Raw genomic sequence first — 20653 nt, forward strand, 5'->3', positions numbered from 1 at the left:
AAGAGAAATTGGGACATGAGTAAGCGCAAAGGGACTGCCGTGCGAAGACACAGAGAGAAGATGGCCATGGGCAAGCCAAGGAGGGACTCCCAGGAGAAATCAACTCTGCCAACCCCTTGTTCTTGGATGTTTTGCCTCCAGAACTGTGAGAAAATCCGTTACTGTTAAGTCACTCAGTCTGTGATACTTTGTTATGGCAGACCTAGCAAACAAATGCAGTGGTGTGGCAAAAATAAAAGCCGGACATACTAAAAAGTATTCAACAGTTTGGTGAAAATAAGATCCTACCTATTTCATATTTTTGTTCAGCATCTCAGCCATGAGGTTTGAAATGACCCGCCCCTCCCAAGTTTTCTCCATGCTACCATTGCCTCTGCTAAATGACCGCATGCAGAGGCAGTTAGATTTCCTACAAAACGCAAAATGCAGCAATTCCTGATGGGAATTTTTTTTGTCTACCAGAAGTAATCTTGCATGGTAAGCTTCTTCAGGGGTTATGCATCACTCCATAGCAAATCATGTTGCTAAGGCAAACCCAAAAATTGTCCTAATTTTTCTCTCCAGGATGGTTATGTCTTCACCAGCTTTTGAAACATGTTATGTAAATACTTTCCCAAACATACTGTAAATTACCACACTACATCAATATTTTAATGCAGTTCTTAGGGATAGATAAAGGTAAAATTGGGATGGGATAGAAGAAAACAAGTTCATCAGCCATTCCTGAGAGGGAGAAAATGAGAATATGGAACTGGGAGATATCAACAAAGAAATGGGGAATGCGAATTCAAATGGCCCCATTGCCACAGCATAACGAGTTGTCAGATCATTTTGATGGATGCATTTATAAATGAATAAAGGTGAATATGATTTTCTTGTGCTGTCTATACTTCTGCCTATTTTTCCCATGTGTGAATTTTTAGCTTCAAAACCTTGCAAATATTAAATATATTTATAAGTATTTCATAAACCCAGCTAGATATTGACCATATCTTCAGGATGGACCCATAAGTAACTTTAATTTTTTCATACATATAGTGTCAGTATTACAGTAGTCACTTAAGCAGTTATCATATTCATAGAAAATGTATTATTTTATAATTAGTTTGCATCTTTTTATGTTTTCCAGGCTAGTGTGCAATCCGCTTGAAAGTGATGTATGTGAGTTTAGTTTACTAATGCGCTTATAAAATCTAATATTACTTAGAAATTTGCATCAAATTAGAAAGTTCTTTACAGGGAATTTGTAAGGGATAATTTACATTAAGATTTTTGTAGATGAGAGAACAAAGAGGCAACTATGAGCTCCAATATGATAATGGTGTTCACAAAGTTGAAGTCCATGTAAGGAAAGTAAGTATATTAGCTGCCTGAAATTGATTTTGCATTCATTTTAGGATTCAGTCATTGGTTTGAATTTTTTAAGTCCTCGATTTTTTATTTTTTCGATAATGTATAACAAATATTTTTAGACATCTTATAAATCCATCCTTGATTATTTGATATGTATTTTATTTTGCTGCTCATCAAAGAATCACTAGATTGTAAGAAACTCTGAGAAACTGTGCAATGAATTTCTCCTTCCATGCTTAAATGAATGGCACTTTTTTCCTTCTAGGAATTTTCATAGAAACATAACCTGAAATTATATCTATGACTAAAAGCTGAATCTGGTGACTGTCAAAACCAATTTTCCACACGACAGCACAATATTAAGCAAAACCAATATTTATTTTAATGTGTAATTTGAGCCCTGAGGCCTCTCTTGATAAAGAGGAATATTTTTTCTTTTCTTTTTTTTAATTTAATTTTTTTGGAAAAGAAAGTAACATTTTAATGAACAGCTTTAATGTGAACTAATGTTAAGATCAAACATCGTTTCTAGAATTCGGGACTTACATATTGAACTTCATATTTTCATATTTATTTCAATTTTCTGAAAGGATAGGATAAACATATGTTTGAGCATACAGGTTAAAAAAGAAAAAGAAAACCTTTTGAATTAGAAGAAGGTGGAGATCAGGAAGTGTTCTTTTGTTCTCGAAAGGAATGAGGAGAGTCAGAATGTCGCTATTGCTTCTTGACATAAAGACGTCTTTGTTTTATGTCCTCTTTATTTCTGAATCCTGCAATACCATCACAGCAGAGTGCACTGCACACCACTTTAAATGATAAGAGTTTCAATAGGCACTTTAGTGGAATTAAGAAAAATCTAACACTCTTCCACCGTGATGCCACATAGCCATCTTCGTTCTAGGTTGTCATGTCAGTAAATTGTATTGAATAGGCCTGAGCTTGTCTCAGCGTGATTGTGAAAAAACAAAAAACAGAACGAAGCAAGTACACGTTATAGGATGTACCTCGTGTTGGCAGAATAAACCAAAACTGACAATACGATTAATTTAACAACTTGCTAGAAACCAGATAATCAAAGGAATCTTGTCCCAGAAAGTCTGTGTGTGTGTGTGTGTGTTTGTATGTGTGTGTGTGTGTGTGATTTCTATTAATGTTTGTGTTTCTTTTTCTTTTTTAAAAATCTCCCCTCTCGGTTGTATTTTAGCCTTCAAGACTCCCTTAAGTGACTTTATCAGGGTTGTAACTCTCTTCTTCGCCAAACATGTCTGCCAAGACTTTAAAGCGGGGTCCCCAGTCTGTCAGGTAGTCGTAGTCCTGGTCGGCTTCTGTGGTGAGAGAGTCTATAGAGCTGAGGGACTCTGCCACGGACCCAGTCCCTTCGTAGGCATATGTGGCCAGTGAATCGTACGGTGGGGCAGTTGGGTCCACATCATTTTCCTGTAGCCTTTGATGAATGAAATCCCTTATGTCTGTGTTATCTTCCACGGGTGGTCTCTGACGAGGTAAACAGAGAGAGTCTGGTTTTATATCCCTGCGAATTTTGTTCTCCTCAATCACTTTTGGGTTTCTCAGAGCCCCGATGTCGAAAGCCTGGGTATCTTCCTCCCCACCTCCTTCATCATCGTAATGGATGACGTTGTCTCTGATGTCTTCTTTAGAGGTCATCAGGGTGTCTTTTTTCTTCTGCCTTCGCAGTGCTACATACAGTACAACTATGGCTGGAACAAGACAAAAATTGCAATTTGAGAATAGAAAGCAGATAGGTCACTTCATCTCTCCATAAAACTAGGGGTGGCTGAGTTTCGTTAATGGCCTCCAAGTATTTTACGGTCAGGTAAAAGTGTGTGTTGCAACACAAGAAAACATGAAATAATAGTTATTCCACTCATACAGAAAATTGTTAGCGCTAATATAAGAAAACTTGAATATTATCATCTATAAATAAAACTATCATTCATACCTAACTTCCCAATTGGAACATTCCTTATTTTAAATTAGAAATTTATGTTTCTTATGCGATAAGCCCAAATCTTCACTGTGACAATTATTTTTATAGGCAATAAATAAGAAAGAGAGAAGTAGAGGAAGTAGAGGAAAAGGAAAGATGGAAGGAAGGAAGGAAGGAAGGAAGGAAGGAAGGAAGGAAGGAAAGAAGGAAAACGTAAGGACCTTAGTTTTATAAATCTTACAGACTAAAGCATCAATTTCATTTCTGTGTCCTGCCATATTGAGACAATATTTAAATCAAGTGCCTAGAATTCAGGTTACTTTCTTGAAACAATATTTTAAAATTGTTAATTTTTGTACTTTTATAATTATAATCTCTCTTTATTTCTAGTTGATTTAAAGCTTGATTTAAAGCTCTCCGCTAAGTCAATGGTGTTTGTTTCTTCTATGCATGAATAGGCACAGATACAAATGACGACATCAGTGCTCAGCTTTTCTTGTCATAATAACCCCAAACCTCCATAGTGGTGTCAACAGGTGAAAGCTAATGTGTGTTTGATTTACCATAGCAGAGTCTGGAAGACACCTGTCATAGAATTATAAAGTAGAGAAGAATGCATAATGATAAAATTTCATTTATTCTCTCTTCCTCCAAAATTAGAGATGGACCAGTTGGAAGGAGAGAGGAGATCCATGTAGAGCTTCTGTACAGTGGGCCTTGGGGAGATGTTTAGCACCCTGCACTCCTCCCAAGGGTTTATGTTCTCCTCTCAGAACAAAGGACACTATTGTTTGTTCCTCTACTGAGTATGTGAGAGACTGCAGACCTCATGGAGCAGTCCTATACATAAAATGGGTTCAGAATCACCATGGCTGAGAAAGAAACTAGCTGGATGTGTCTGAAGTCCATTTAAAAGGGATCCAAGCACCGTAACTTTCTGTGCTTCCTCTCACCATGGCTGAGAACAAGCTAGTGGACATAAAGGAGTGTGACATTGGTCAAGGAGGTCAAAGATTAGACGGATTTTTAAGCAGACCTTATGGTTGGACAAAGAGTGTCAATATACACTGCTGTATACCAAAAATTCACAATGCCTAGAATAGTGCTGGTGCTCTGTGGATGCTCAGGAAGTATTCAGATAAATGAGTGGCAGGTGGCAGTACATGATAAGGATGACCTGAGCAGATTACTTGCTACAGTGTATGATAGCCAAAGAGGCCAAAGGAGAACATCCTGAATGAACATACCAAGCCATGTTAGGTTGATACTGTCAACCCAAATAACAAACCGAAAGAGTTTCTGTGAAATAAAATGTATTTATTTGGAAATAGAGTATAGCAATGGGAATGTGAGTGCCATAGTTAACTATGTGTGTGTTCAGGGAGATAAAGGAAGACAAAGGTTTTTAAAGAAAAAAATGAGGAGGATACATAATTGTTTTAAATAATTATCCTTGACTACAAAGATTAATAACAAGGGTGATGCCAGTCCAACATTGGACAGGCAGTTGCTGGGCAGATGTCCCGGCAGAAGTGATTTTGTATCAGGTTGTGATGGTCTTTGTGTGGGGCTGTGATTTTTACAGTTTTTTTCATTATCAGGCATATAAGGGTGAAAACTCTCTCTCTATGGTCTTCTCTAGCTCTATTTGTCAGGGTTTTCTTAACATCAGTGACTCCATTTTGATTCTGACAACTTTCACAATGTAGAAATACTCCAGGACTCAGCTACAAGTGAAGAGAGGCATATGAGAGAGAAAAAATTCATCTGATGTTAAACACCTAAATGATCTCATTACATCTCAGATGTGAAAATATTACTTGGAAGATGTCCTTAAGGTTTATATTAACACAGAGATGCCAGGGATCATTTATTATGAATTATAAGGAAATAAAGAATACTTTGCTCTGCACACCAAAGTTTCTCATATGGAATTCACATCTACACCATGCCAGTTGGACCGGAACTTCACCCTCCACGTCAGCATGAGCTTCTGACTCAGGAAGTGCTCTCCACAAGCTACCATTTAATGCCTTACTCCGTGCCTTACATCCTACTAATTAATTTTTTTCTTTCCTAGAGATAAAGTCAGGTGTCCATATTTGTCAGATTATTTTTGGTTAATTAGTAAATATGCATATACAGTTTGATTCCACAATATCCAGTTGTATATCTGTTGCCATTTGATTTTAAAGGAATGAGGTGTAATAGAAAATCTCTCTCTACTTTTGTGAATCTTGCAGTGGATTAAGGAATGGAGAAACTGAACAGAGTTGATGGAAGGGGGAACCCCCTAATAGGTTAATATTCAATCTCACAGAGATAATATAGAATACATTTACTTCAATGATTTTCCTTTGGAGTGTTTCCAGATACTTTATTCTGTTCTGTTCTAGTGGGAGTGGTTAGAATTTTGATGTAAGGAGATGCAAGAAAATGGAAGAATTACTTCTGGATGGCAGTTTAGACAGAAAAGACAAACAAATTTGAGGATTACTTTACTGTTCTGTTTCTTTCTGTTCTCTTATCTTCCTTTCTTTATCGAACTGGAATTTGAGAACCATTGTTCATCAAGTATATATTTTTTTAAAAGATGATATAATCTCTTATTAGACAGCAGCAATTACTAGGATGTAAAACAAATTGAGAAGTTAGGTATGACATGTCCATGAATAAAAGCTTGTTTACATGATAAATTGAGGAGAGATACAGAGGAGAGAGAGGGGAAAAAAAGAAAGAGACCAAGCGAGAAAAAATTAACAGTGATTAACTTTGAAACCAACCTAAGAGTATAACAATGCATAGTAGAATTGCAATCAGTGCCCCAGTGCTAAGTCCTACAGGGAGAAAAATTGCTTCCACATTACAAGACAGGATGGTGCCATCAGAGTCACATCGACAGACTCGAATAGTCATTGTGTTTGTGCTGCTCTGGACAGGGTAGCTGCTGTCTTCAATTATAACAGGGAGGAAATACAACTCTTGCTGCCTGCGGCTGTATCCATTTCTTCGGGTTTCAATCCCCGCTGTGTTGTCTACAAAACATGACATTTGTGGTAACATGGTTACTATGAGCTTCACTTCAAATCTTCAAGTTGGTATCTGCTCAATAGTAAGAAGCTCTTCTTGAATCAGGAAAAATGATTCTTATTTTCTTTATTTTTTTTCACATTATGAAAACTGCCAAAATATAATCAAAATAATCATTAGAGGAAAAATAAACATTAATCTTGTCTGGTAGAAGAATTAAATTTTCTGTTCAGAAAGGTTATAGAATACTTTATAAGACAGAAAGTGAATTAAATTGATCAATTTTTTTCTGACATTGCAATCTCATTAAAAAGTAATTTTATAAATATTTTCATGCATAATAGAAAATATTAAACTATGAATATGTAAATTATTTCACATAAGAACCTATTCTTTAAACTATATTAAAACCAACTGACTATTTTAAATTAATAATTTTTCTGTCTACATGTTGTATATGCATATATGTTTATAAATATATGTTATATATGTTTGTATGTATGGGAATACTTTCAACTCTGCACATCAGCTGGAATAAGAAACATGGAAAGGAAAATAAGGTTTGTTAAAAACATTAAAAATTGTAAACACCTTGAACTATAACAATCACTACTTTAATATAATTTCAAAAGTAACTCATTGTAATTCTGGTTAATCCAAAATCATATTTACTTGCAATAATGTGAGACAATAAAAATTACTACTTTTATATAAATACAATTAATACTTCTATTGAAAGTGCTCTTTTGCATGCATTTGCCTTTTATTTCTACACAAATAAGCATAAATTTTGTTTTATTCATAACAATATTTCATTTGTGTGTCAAAGTAACCCCTAGAAATGCTTTATTTTTAGAAATGTATCAATATGTAGTTTAGTATAGCTACACATAATACTTGAGAATAAGGTAAGATAACTTTAGAAAAGTGTACAATATGTTACAATTGTGCAAGTCTGTCACAAACATGTTTACTATTTCAATCAGATTTCATTATTCTATTGGTAGACTTTAAATTAAATAACTGAAATTTAGGCAGGTTCTTCGGCAATAGGAAGCACCAAGATGAGAAAAATTTTTGGGATACGATTAGGGGTGAACAAATGGATATTAACTGAATCAACATTTAAATATTAAGCAATTGATGGTTGAACACTTGAGTCTGTGGAAAAGGAACAGGCTAGGAGTGAAGTTCACAATCTGAGTGAAAATGACTAATAGAAATAGAAAGTCTGGTGTATCTGCACTTGGGAGGAGGTAGGTATTTGGTATTCTTAAACTCAATGTATGTGTCAAATGGCAGCCTAACCCTTTTTAAAGTGTTTATTTTCAACTTATTTATTTATTTCAAGATGGAGTTTCACTCTGTCACCCAGGCCGGAGTGCAGTGGATCAATCTCGGCTCACTGAAACCTCCGCCTCCTGGAATCCAAGCAATTCTCCTGCCTCAGCCTCCTAAGTAGCTGGGACTATAGGTGCCCGCCACCACACCCAGCTAATTTTTGTATTTTTAGGAGAGATGGGGTTTCACCATGCTGGTCAGGCTGGTCTCAAACTTCTGACTTCAGGTGATCCGTCCACCTTGGCCTCCCAGAGTGCTAGGATTACAGGTGTGAGCCACTGCACCCAGCCCAATTTATTATTTATTGAAAATTGACCATAACAAATATATTGTGATGTCCGTAGTGAGAAGAAAAAGACATACTATGTTTTATTTCCTCTCTAAATGCTTTCTTTTCACTAAAAATACCTTACAAATTTAACTCATTATAAAACAAGGAACATGGTAAATGGCACCTGAAATTTGGTGACAAGTACACGTTTAGTCCATGAGAAAGCACTCTGCTATGAGGCAGTATCATCTGGTTCCCATTAACACGATTAATCTGAAATGGATCTTTCAGCAAAGATACATTGTAGAAAATAGTCAACACTTGGGTTTGGTGAATGATGTGACTATCTACCTAGTTGCTGAAGCCTATGACCTGGAAATCCATTTTGTCTTATTACATGATATACACATATTGAATCTAGGGCATCTATCACGAAGTCTTATCAATTCTATTTCCATCCAAATGTCTCCATCCTCATGGTCAGTACCCTGATCTAAGACTCTCACCCATTTACTGCAATAACATCAGAACTAGTTTTATCTCCCTATGATATATTTTCCATGCTACATCCAAGCTGATTTCCCTATAATGTAAATATGAATATGTTACATTCTTGCTTAAACCTTTTAAAGACTACTAACATTATTGGTTTAAGTTATCTCCTGAAATAGTTTCTCGATAGGGTCATCATATTGCCCAGTTTGTCTTATACAGACCTATTTTTTGTGTGCTGTTGTGCCATAACATTAATAATATTTCTCCCTTTTTTATAAGTGTTTCAGTTTTTATGATAAAATATGTAGTCACTCTCATTATAAATAACTTCAAGATTGGACCGCTGTTTCACTTACAGCCATTTCTCACATTGCATATTTTATTCAGCAAACCCTACTCAACTTCCTTAAGTGATAAAATGTGGAGACTCTGATTTTCTTTACCTAATCATTGTAGCAAACTAATCTCTTCAAAACATCCTCTGATTCAATCATCATCATCACCATCTCAATACAACTTGTTCACTTGTTCTATATGCTTTGAATTCATAAAAATTTATCTTGTTATTATCGGGTTATAAAGTCAGGTGTTTTGATGATTATTTTACAGAATATGGAAATTTAGAGGACATAAAATACCCAAGGTTACAGACCTAATAAAGTCAGAGATACCGACTGATACTCAACCTTAATATTTCTAATCGAGTGTCCTTTATATTTTTGTAATGGTTGTAATTGTAGCAGATGTAATAGCATTAGCAGTAGTAGCAGCAGTAGGAGTGCTGGCAATAGTGGTGGTAGTAGAAGAATAAGTGTACACCATACAATACTTCACAGTCATGAAAAAGAAATGAAATCGTGTACTTTGCAGCAACATGCACTCATCTGGAAGCCATTATTCTAAGCACATTGATATAGAAGTAGAAAACGAAACACCATATATTCTCACTTATAAAAGGAAGCTTTTGGGTACACAGAACACAAAGATGGCAACAACTAACACTGGGCATGCTGAAAAGGGGGAGAAAGGGAGAAGACAAAGGGTTAAAAAAACCCGCTTATCAGGTTCCGGGTTCACTACTTCAGCAATGGGATCACTAGAAGCCCAAACCGCATCATCCTGAAATATACCCATGTATATTTCATGTAACAATATACCATGTAACAAACCTGCACCTGAATCTAAAATTTTAAAAAGTAAAATTAAATTTTAAAAAAAGTTGTATTCCATATTATATTAAATAATAGATATAGTCCACATTTAAAGTATAATGTTTCTATTCTTTGCAGGTAGAATTATTTATCTGTAATTGTTAAGTGGCTTTTTCTTTAATGACTAGAGTTTCATTTACACTAATGTGTAAAACAAATTTTACACAAATTTATTTTTAAAGAGTTTCATTCCTTCCTCTTCATTCGTCTTTAAGTAGCAAATTCTCGTTATAAACTATGCAAACCGTGTCTCTCCCTCCCTCTAAATAAATAAATAAAAGTGTAAGTGTAACCATGATGGCACTGGTGGTGGCTAAAATGATCTTGATGGCAACATGTTTTAGGCATTTTGTTAAGGCTTTGAAAATATGATTTTATTTAATAAAAAATACTATGAGGTTGACTTGATTTAGTAAAATTGTATACATTAAGAGTCTGTCATTTTGGTAGTAATGGATCAGAAATGCAAACCTATATCATTTCAAATATAACACCTGCATTCTTTACATTTATTTTTTATTTTTTTAACCTTTATTTTAGATTTGAGGGTAACGTGAAGGTTTGTTACATAGGTAAACATGTGTCATGGGGATTGGTTGTATGTATTATTTCATCACCTGAGTATTAATCCCAGTACCCAGTAGTTATCTTTTCTGCTCTCTCCCTCCTTCCATCCTCCCTCCTCAAGTAGACTCCAGAATTTGTTGTTTCCTTGTTCGTGTTCCCAAGTTCTTATCATTTAGCTCCCACTTATAAGTGAAAATATGCAGTATTTGATTTTCTGCTCCTGCATTAGTTTGTTAAAGATAATAGTCTCCAGCTCCATCCATGTTCCTACAAAAGACATGATCTCATTCTTTCTCATGGCTGCATAGCATTTATACACACACACACACACACACACACACACACACACACACACCACATTTTCTTCATCCAGTCTGTCATTGATGGGCGTTTAGGTTGGTTCTGTCTTTGCTATTGTGAATAGTGCTACAATGAACATTTGTGTCCACATGTGTTTACAATATCTGCATTCTTAACCTGTGCTGTACTGTGTTATTCTAATAAAGCCGTTTCTAAAGAGCTCCTTGTTAGTAAGTATAAGTAATGTGCATTTGGGACAAATGATATGTTTAAAACAGAGAAAACATTCAATTTCTCAGAGTCTTTTATTTGTTTGACTCATTGAGAGACTGTCCACATTTACAATGGAAGCAACCTGCCTTACTAGACAGTCTATACAGATTAAATATTTAATTTACTACTAGGTATAGAATTTTGCCTTTCTCATATAAGGATTTCATATTTTCTGAAAATGAGTGCTTCAAAGAAAAGTATTGATTCCTCCCTTTGTGCCTTTTTACAAAGATACATGATAAGAGGTAAATTTTTCTGTGGTTGCACTTACTTCTGAAGTCACGAACTGTAAAATTTGGTTTGATAGCAGCCTCAGGTGATAATCTAAAGGAGAATTGTTGCCCAGCAGGTGAAAGATCTCGGTCTGCAGCACTGACTATCTGAATTATCTGAAACAGAGTTGAGATTAAACTTGAAGTCGGTCATCAGTTTCAAAGAAGACTTTACACACCAGGCTACTAAATGTATTTAATGAAACATGCAAGTAGACAGAAATGACACTTTTGGAGTCAATAACAGTAGGTCAATTATTTACACATAATTTTTATAAAGAAATTTCTAACATTTACAGGGAATAACGACAGGCACAATTACAGAACATGGGCTAATTTCAAATTGATACCTGCATAACTAAAAAGGTAACCAGCATTAAAAATTCACACTAATAAGCAAAGTAAAATTAAAATGTACTTGGTTGTATTTTAAATTAGATCAAATAAATGCTTTCTACCCTGAATATAAAAATGCTTACTGAAAACAAAATCTCTGGTTATCTAAAAGCCCTTGTGATAGCAAAATTTTAGTATGAGTTATGTTTTGTAACAATGGTTCTATTTTCATAATAAATAAAATGATGAGAAGGAGAGATATAAAAGCAGTATATCTGCTTTCATTATGCTTTTCTTCATTCGGTAGGAATACAAATTGTGTTTTCAAAGAATTTTTACAAGAGTAAGCACTATCGTTCCTGTTATAAAATTTTTCCTAAATTGCTCCCATACGTTGTGTATCTTACAGTTAAAAGCCTGGTACTTCAATGAAATGCCCTTAAATACTCGGAGAATAAAAATAACTTCTGAGAATCAACCTGTGAAATTTACAATCCATTAAATAGACAAGCAAGTAAAAATGGCTTTGAGGCATGTATTTATTAACATATCCAATGGCTGTGCATCAGACAGAATTTCAGGAAGTGTATGTGAGAGATGACAAGGGCAGAGTGTTGGCCAGATAATCATGCTCTCAGACTACATTTGAATCTGCAAGAGGAAGGCTCTAGATTTCAGACACTATATCCTGGTCCCAGTGTGTAAAGCATGCATTACATGATCTTACATTGATGCTATTAAGCATGAGAATTCAGTTAAAACCCAATTTTATGACTATGATCTACATTCCTGTTTATCTGCACACACACATGGATAGAAAGATGATAGATATGTAGGTAGGTAGATGGATGGATAGATGGATGGATGGATGGATGGATGGATGGATGGATGGATGGATGGATGGATGATAGATGATAGTTATGTAGGTAGGTGGGTGGATGGATGGATGGATAGATGGATGGATGGATGGATAGATAGATATCACTGGGACCTTGGATATCCAGTGCAGTGTTAGTAATTTCTAATTTAACAAATTAATTGGTCCTCTTGTATGAATTTTGATTTCTTGTCTTAGTGTGAATTAGTCACACAGACTCTATTTAAGCTTTAAAATTGTCATGGGGAGACTTTCATTATTCAGCACCAAAGTCTAAATCATGGGATGTGTCTACTTAGTCAGTGAATCACCATACAGACACTATGAAACCAACTTTCCTTCACCTAAACCAATGTCTGCAGATCACTCTATTTCACTGATAAAATTTCTATATATTATTCGGGGACTGGCTGTCAAATTTTGCCTCTAACTATTATAAACTAGTACCATTTATTAAATTAAATGTATAACATCAAAATCTATCAAGAATATAACTCTAGAATAAATAAAAGTCCTTTAGAACAGCATATAGATATGAAGACTTTGTTATAGACTGGAACTCATCTGGAAGTGCCACTTGGGAGTCCCTGCCCCAAGGAAAACAGCTCCCATATAAATCTTCACTGATTTACATAGCATCATCTTTCCTCCTATTCTTATTTCTTCAGAATAAATACATGAAATGTAGATGATCGATAGGCAGATAATAGATAGCAGCATAATCTATAGGAGACAGTTCCTCTGCATAGTTCTTAAGCCAGCGGCAGAATGGCAGGGCTCAAAAACGGAAAATACATACATCGCTCATATATAGATTTCTTATATATTACAATATATTACAATTAATTTCGCATATATTACAATCCCTGAAAACTCAATGGACATTTCAGGGTTATGCTTTGTAGAAAAGTATGACTCAGTTGGACACAAAAAGCCCCAGAAATATATTTTAGAATAACAGCCTCTAAGAATCCAAGATATTCTTCAAAATTTTGTTCAGATATGAAAAAATAACATTGATTTCAACTAATTTCCTTTTCTCGACTCAACAAATCCTTTAATTTATTGGACAAACATACAGCATTAAATGGAGCTCTATTCCCGAAGGCTTCCATTTGGAGCATTAGAAATGAAATTCTAATTGATCTGAAATCATTAATATCCTCAATCACCTCAAAGCTAAAGAACTGGCTTTTTTTTTATCTTTGTTTAGTGAGGCATCCTGAAAGTGGAAAATAGCTAATTGATGAATTTTGGTGAACCTCTTCAAATTCCCGAAACAACCAAATCGGGTTATTTATTTGGGCCCAGATATTTTTGTAGCAACTAGGATTTCAGAAACTAAAGAAAACTGTAGGCTCATCCCATACAAATTGTGTATGCACTTAAGGTGATAAATTTTAAGTGCATTCTGTGCCCATCCAAAATTAAGGATGCAGATTTCTTACTTGAGAAAATATCACAAAATGAGTTATGATGTTAGAAGATTAATGAGTCCCCAAATTATCAAATGGAAGAGTAAAGCAGCACAGTCCACTAGAAGTTTCCATGGTTATGAAAATATTCTATGTCTGCAGGCACCAAAATAATATCTACTCACTACATATTGAGCACTTGAAATGTAGTTAGTATGAATGAGAATATAGTTTTTAGTTTCATGTAATTTTAATTTTATTTTAATAGCTATACAACTAGCAGACATCACAGGTTTAGAACTATGGGACAAAGGTTCCGCTAAGTGATGTAAAGCATGGAAATTGAAAAAGATACTAAAGATTAAAGAATGACTTTTTTCAACAAAAATACTCTTTTAAATATCAAGATTTATTTCAAGAACTAAAACTTCAATTTACTCAAGTGAATAGTTATGCTATTTAAAGTTGATCAAAAACAGAATAAACCAAAGCATACCAATGCATTTTCCGTTTTTTCCATTTGGAATGTAAGTCCACAATATTAGATTAAACATATTTTTGTTTCATGACATACTCTTTTAAAAATACCCATGTCTGGCCGGGCGCAGTCGCTCAAGCCTGTAATCCCAGCACTTTGGGAGGCCAAGATGGGCGGATCACGAGGTCAGGAGATCGAGACCATCCTGGCTAACACAGTGAAACCCTGTCTCTACTAAAAAAAAAATACAAAAAACTAGCCGGGCCAGGTGGCGGGCGCCTGTAGTCCCAGCTACTCGGGAGGCTGAGGCAGGAGAATGGCGTAAACTGGAGAGGCGGAGCTTGCAGTGAGCTGAGATCTGGCCACTGCACTCCAGCCTGGGCGACAGAGCGAGACTCCGTCTCAAAAAAAGAAAAAAAAAAAAAAATTCCCATGTCTGATTCCCTTTATATTATTCCTTTATTCATTCATAAGACTTTAGGGGGGAAAAAAGAAAAAACGGCAACCTACCACCACCTAACATAAAACCATTCACAATCAGTTTCATTAACTTTGTGGTCTTCTTTCCTCATAACATCTTCCCACAACTACATCTTCACAGAATAATGTTAACTTCATAAGAAAAATGAAAGTCAGACATTTAAAAATAACCCAGATGTTCTCCTCAAGGCCACCAGAGAGGGAAGCTTTGCATTTTCAGGTTAGATTAAAAGATTTGTTGTGCAACTAATACAAGCACGTGAGCAAAATAAGAAATATACTGGGAGAATGCACTCTAAAGTGACTGGCTTACTGGGTTTACAGTCACAAGTTATTTAGAAATTTGTGAGTGGGGGCTGGGCACGGTGGCTCACACCTGTTATCCCAGCACTTTGGGAGGCAGAGGCTGGTGGATCACGAGGTCAGGAAATTGTGACCATCCTGGCCAACATGGCGAAACCCCGTCTGTACTAGAAATACAAAAAAATTAGCCGGGCGTGGTGACCGGCACCTGTAGTCCCAGCTATTCGGGAGGCTGAGGTACAAGAATCACTTGAACCCGGGAGGCAGAGGTTGCAGCGAGCAGAGAGATCGCACCATTGCAGTCCAGCCTGGTGCCAGACTGAGACTCTGTCTAAAAAAAAAAAAGAAAAGAAAAGAAAAAGAAAAAAAGAAAGAAATAAATTTGCGGGTGGATCACTTGAGGTCAGGAGTTCAAGTCTAGCCTGGCTAACAAGGAGACACCCCGACACCCCATCTCTATTAAAAATACAAACAATTAGCTGAGTGTGGTGGCACATGCCTATAATCCCAGCTACTTGGGAGGCTGAGACAGGATAATCGCTTGAACACAGGTGGTGGAGGTTGCAGTGAGCCAAGACTGTGCCATTGCACTCCAGCCTGGGTGACAGAGCAAGACTTCGTATCAAGAAAAAAAGAAAAGAAAAGAAAAGAAATTCAACAGTAGGAGAATAGCAATCAGTACTTCATCTATGTAGTATCACCTCCCCATCCATTCATCTGTATCATTAATTCACAAGAGTTTAATATCATTTATGGTTTATTTTATGAAAGGTCTGATTCAGAAAAATAAATATATGTGTATACATTCATGTCTGGACTTATAACTTAAAATACATGCATATGGTGGGTCTTTATACACTCAAGAAACAATATTTATAAGATACCTGTCCTGGCTTGGCATTTTCACACACGGCTGTCTCATATGGCACAGATATTTCTGGAGGAAATTCATTTACATCTAGGACATTAATCAGTATATTGACTTTGCTGGTTAATAAAGGGTTACCTGTTAAAAACATATAAAGATAAAAGATGATTACAAAATCCGGTCAGTTATTGCTCCTACAATAAATGGTATTTAAATTAAAAAAAAAAATCAGCCTTTATACAGAATGAAAAAAATCCTTCTTCTTATAGGAAATTCTGGGGGTTCCAACTACAAGATGATAAAAAGAAACCTTTTTATCATCTTGTAGTTGGAACCCCTAGAATTCAATACCAAAGTAAGGCCAACTATTTAATTGATATTTTCGCATCAAGTGTAGCCCTTTCTAAAAGAATGACTAAGCTATCGTACCACGGTTAGTTCACAGAACGAATCTTTATCAACAGTGATATTTTTCCTCAGAAAAAAAATTGTCTATGTTGTACCCACATAATGAAAACGTTATTGGTTGAATAATCTACATATGTAAACGACTCACTCAAAATGATTCCTCCTAGAAGATTCCTCCTGAAAAGAAGAATTATAACAAAAAAAAAAGGGGGGGGGGGAAGGCTCTTTATAAATGAAAAGTATTAAAATAAACCTAAGGAAGTAGAAATAAGAGACGGATTATGGAAAGCTATATACTTCCTTAAATTACTTGCTGGTGATAATAAAGGAAGTAATAAACGTTTTTGCAATAACTTCCTTCTTCCTACTTCCTAGTATCAAAAAGACTGTCAGTTTGACAAGATGTGTCTGCCAAAATCCCATCACAGGTTTTGGTCCCAACCTATGGATTATTATCTGGATCTCTGTCATTTACTGAATAAAACTAGAAAATAATTAAATAAACCAATAAAGCATAAAATAATGTACCTATTTGAACTTGTGCAATATATAATTTTACCTTATGAAGTGTTACAGATGGATAAGCTGTTGCACATTGCTGAAAGACCTCTTGCCCAGAGGCAGAAAGCTAAATGAATGAGGAGTTTAGATCCAAACCCAGGATTAGGAAAATGCAAAGACCATGTTTATTCCATCATACCTTCTCTATTGATTGGTTTATGAGTTAAACTCTTCTGCAATGCCACCAAAGACTTATAATATTATTTTAGATGTCTATCTAGAATACTTCAAAGAATGCATACAAAATCGTTCCACATGACTGATTTTGAAAGGTATACAATATCTTGCTTAGTTAAATTTCATTTAAAAAATACATAACAAGCATTTGACACAATAGCTTTAACAGCATTCTCATATTCACCTATGACAGTGAAATTCATTATTTGCACCAATACCAACACAGATAACATAAATTGCTTATAAATGGTTCATTCTTATAACACCAGGTATGCTTATAAAAGGTAGATTAATAATCTTGGAGAATTATTCAGAAAATACATATTATTTAAAAATTGATATTGGTCACAAGCTATGTTCTTATTTGATAGAAACTTTTTAGCCCGTTTTTCACAAGCTATTTCACCTTTCTTTAACTCGGTTTCCTTGTATGAAACATACGGTTTTCATAGGCCCTGCTTCACAGTGGTGTTGCATTAAATGAGATGGCATTTTACAAGGTGTTTGATAAATTTTGGTAAATATCATTACTCTTATTACCATTTATACTTTGTGGAGATGATCAAGATCTGTTTCTGTTATTGCTATTCATTATCTGCATGGTATAAAATATAAATAAAGTCAACAAGTTGGTTAAACTAGGTTTACTTTTCTAAAGAAACTGGAAATTATAAACAACAGCAATGCCTAATGCCTAATACTTTAGAATCCTTGCAATGTACAAATATTCAAAAGCACATTACAAAGATGAACTCACTTAGACTTTACAGCAACTATGATATAGGCATTATTTTTATCTCCATTGTGTATGTGAAACTCTGAAGAGATGGGGATGTAACTTCTCAAATATCATAAGTTGAAAGTGGTAAGGCTAGGTTTTGATTCCAGCTGTTCTGATTCCACAGCTCATGCTCTTAAACTCTATCATATATTGAGCTTTAGATGACAAAATAAACCACTTTGACAATCATATAGCTACTTACAAAAAGACGATTAATTCATTTTATAAAGTTTAGTCAATGAATGTGAATAACTTAAACTACTCAACATCTGGGCAATGTAAAACTCAGTTTCTACCTTTTATTTTACATGGTATATAATGTATGAGTCCTGCAGCTACATGAAAAGGAAAATCTCTTTTTTACTTTTTTTCAGTATTACGGTTTTGTTTTATTAAGTTGATGTGACAATGGGATATCTTCCACAGGGGACAGGAGTTTCCCTAGAGATTTATTTTATAATATAAGAAAAGGTTATTAAAATGAATTTAGGCCTGGTTTATTTATCAAAAATTAATTCTGTTCTGCTAGTTGTAAATTATTTTCTATCCTGCAAAATAAATTCTAATATCTGTTATGAGTAAATTGTCCCAAACTTATTCTTAATATTGTATTTTTTTTTTTATTAACAGTGTTTCCCCAAAAGTACTATTGGCATTTTAGCTATGACAATGTTTTGTTCAGGGAAACTTCCCTGAGCAGTAGATATCCTACAGGATATCTCAATTCCTAAAGATTAAATGTCACAAGGCATCATTGTGGCGTCACAAGGCATCATTGTGGCAACACAAAATAAGCGTCCAAATAGAGAGAAAATAACAAAAAACATGTTTACCTTGTTGAAAATGAGGAACAAGTTCATCTGTTTAATAATATTACTCTCTCTTCTACCACATATTTTCAAAACTTTTCATAATTAAACATTAAGAATGTCACCTTATATTTTTAAGTGGCCATTTGAGAAGCAATACCATCTCAGTTTTAGAACGACTGTACTCAAATATGAATTGAAATTTTCACAAGAATGAATAATGCATAGGAGTAATACAGTATTATTTAATTTATATAGAGAGATATTGTACTAAATTATTTTGAAAAGTAATGACCTATTTTCTTACTGACTTATCTAATCAATATTTGGGGCAGCAATGATGAAATTCATTTAACCTTGATTCAGCATAAGTATTATTATACAATTATTTGAAAATAACACCATGTGGAAATTAGTCACTGTTGAATACTTATGAAGGAAATTGAATTATGAACCTAGTAAACATTAAATAATCAAAGTCTTACACAATTAAGTGTTAAGTTCCTAATAATGAAACCATTTAAATTCTAATTATTATTGTTCCACATTGCCTATATTTAATAGATAGTTACTTACTAATTTGAGGCTCATATTAGACAACAAAGAAATAATTCTATGTTTGTCCCTTATACCTTCACAATGATTTGTTAGATCTTCCTCTCTCTATCTTTCAATAATATCAGACTCAGATCTTATAGTATTTTGAGCCCATTTGATTTAGAACCTACTTTATTATTAATATTTTAAAATACAGCTTAAACTAAGAGAAAAAAAGGAAAATAATAAATTACCAAAATCTGAGATGAATTCATTACTTATCATTATAAATGAAATAAAAAATGATAAAGGAATATGTTAAATTGCTTTATGAAAGAACATAGTTAACATAGGTGAAATTGACAAATTCCAACAAAATGCAAATGACCAAAACTGACTCAAGAATAAACAGAAAATCTTAGCATAGTTAAAACAGTGAAGAAATGAACTTGTAATGAAAAATCTCCTCACCAAGTAATGCCCATGCCCGGGAGGCTTCACTGGGGAATTCTATCAAATATTTAAGGAACAAATAATATTTTCTTACCGTTTATTTCGGAAATAGAGGAGGAAGCACTTACCACCTAATCCTACATACCTTGATACAAAAACCAATTAAAAAAATCACAAAAGTCAAAATCACTGACTATTGTTTCTTATAAACATAAGTACAAATATTCCTTAACAAAATAGTAGCTAATTAATTCCAGCAGCAAGTTATACAGATAATACATTATGACGAATGGGTATTTATCCTAGGGACACAAGGTTGATTTAACATCCGAGAACAATCTCCATATTAATACAAGGAAGAACAACACGTTACAAGGCTATCTCAATAGACTTGGAATTTGCATTTGACAAAACTCTAGTCCATTCATGATAAAAACTCTCAAGAAATAACAAGTAAAAGGCAGCTTCCTCAACCTGATAAAGTATGTCTATGAGAAACTAATATCATGGTAAAAGACTTTTTTATTCTAACACTGTGCACAGAATAAGAATATGTGCTCTTGAAATATATATCCATATATCTCTAACATTGTCCTTGAGGGTTTTATGCATTGAAATCAGACCCAAATATAAACTTTTAAATGGTATTCAGATGGCAAGAAAGAAAATGATTATTGCTTAAAGATGACATGACCTTGTAGATGAAAAATCCTAAGGAATCTGCAAATAAACTTACAGATATAATAAAGGAATACATCAAGTTCTTGGGATAGGAGATAAATGTAAAATGACAATTATACACTTAATATACTAGCAAAGTCCAAATTTGTTAGTCTATTAATTACCCTTCCATACTCAAAGGAAAGGAGGATAGACCTCACTTCTTGACCAAAGAAATGTCAGCTTCATTGTCAGAAGAACATGTCATATAGGATAGAGTTTTAGGTGTGACATAATTAGAATTCATAATCAAAAATCTCTTTTAGAAATGAGTTCACTGGGAACTGCCATTGCAACCTTCGATAAACCCTGGAAAATGTGAATTTTAAATATAAAAGAGAATTTTGGTGTTATATAAACTTATAGTTCTCATGCTATTCTTCTTA

General features: G+C 34.4%; 1 protein-coding gene across 6 annotated transcripts in view; it reads right to left on the bottom strand.

Annotated features, from left to right (window-relative positions):
- Positions 1-1514: 1514 nt before the first annotated feature.
- CDH12 (cadherin 12) overlaps positions 1515-20653 on the bottom strand; it is a 1165810-nt gene continuing 1146671 nt past the window's right edge. For 5 of the 6 annotated variants that reach the window (XM_030927854.1, XM_030927857.1, XM_030927856.1 and 2 more), the window contains 4 exons: positions 15838-15959; positions 11064-11181; positions 6088-6339; positions 1708-3074 (listed from right to left, as the gene is read on the bottom strand). In XM_030927854.1, coding sequence (XP_030783714.1) covers positions 2575-3074; positions 6088-6339; positions 11064-11181; positions 15838-15959 — 992 coding nt within the window. In that variant the 3' untranslated portion in view covers positions 1708-2574. Of the gene's footprint in view, positions 3075-6087; positions 6340-11063; positions 11182-15837; positions 15960-20653 lie in introns of all 6 variants that reach the window. The other variant, XM_030927855.1, reaches the window with a different exon arrangement.

Source organism: Rhinopithecus roxellana, chromosome 3 (assembly GCF_007565055.1).
Source record: "Rhinopithecus roxellana isolate Shanxi Qingling chromosome 3, ASM756505v1, whole genome shotgun sequence".
Taxonomy (NCBI): Eukaryota; Metazoa; Chordata; class Mammalia; order Primates; family Cercopithecidae; genus Rhinopithecus; species Rhinopithecus roxellana.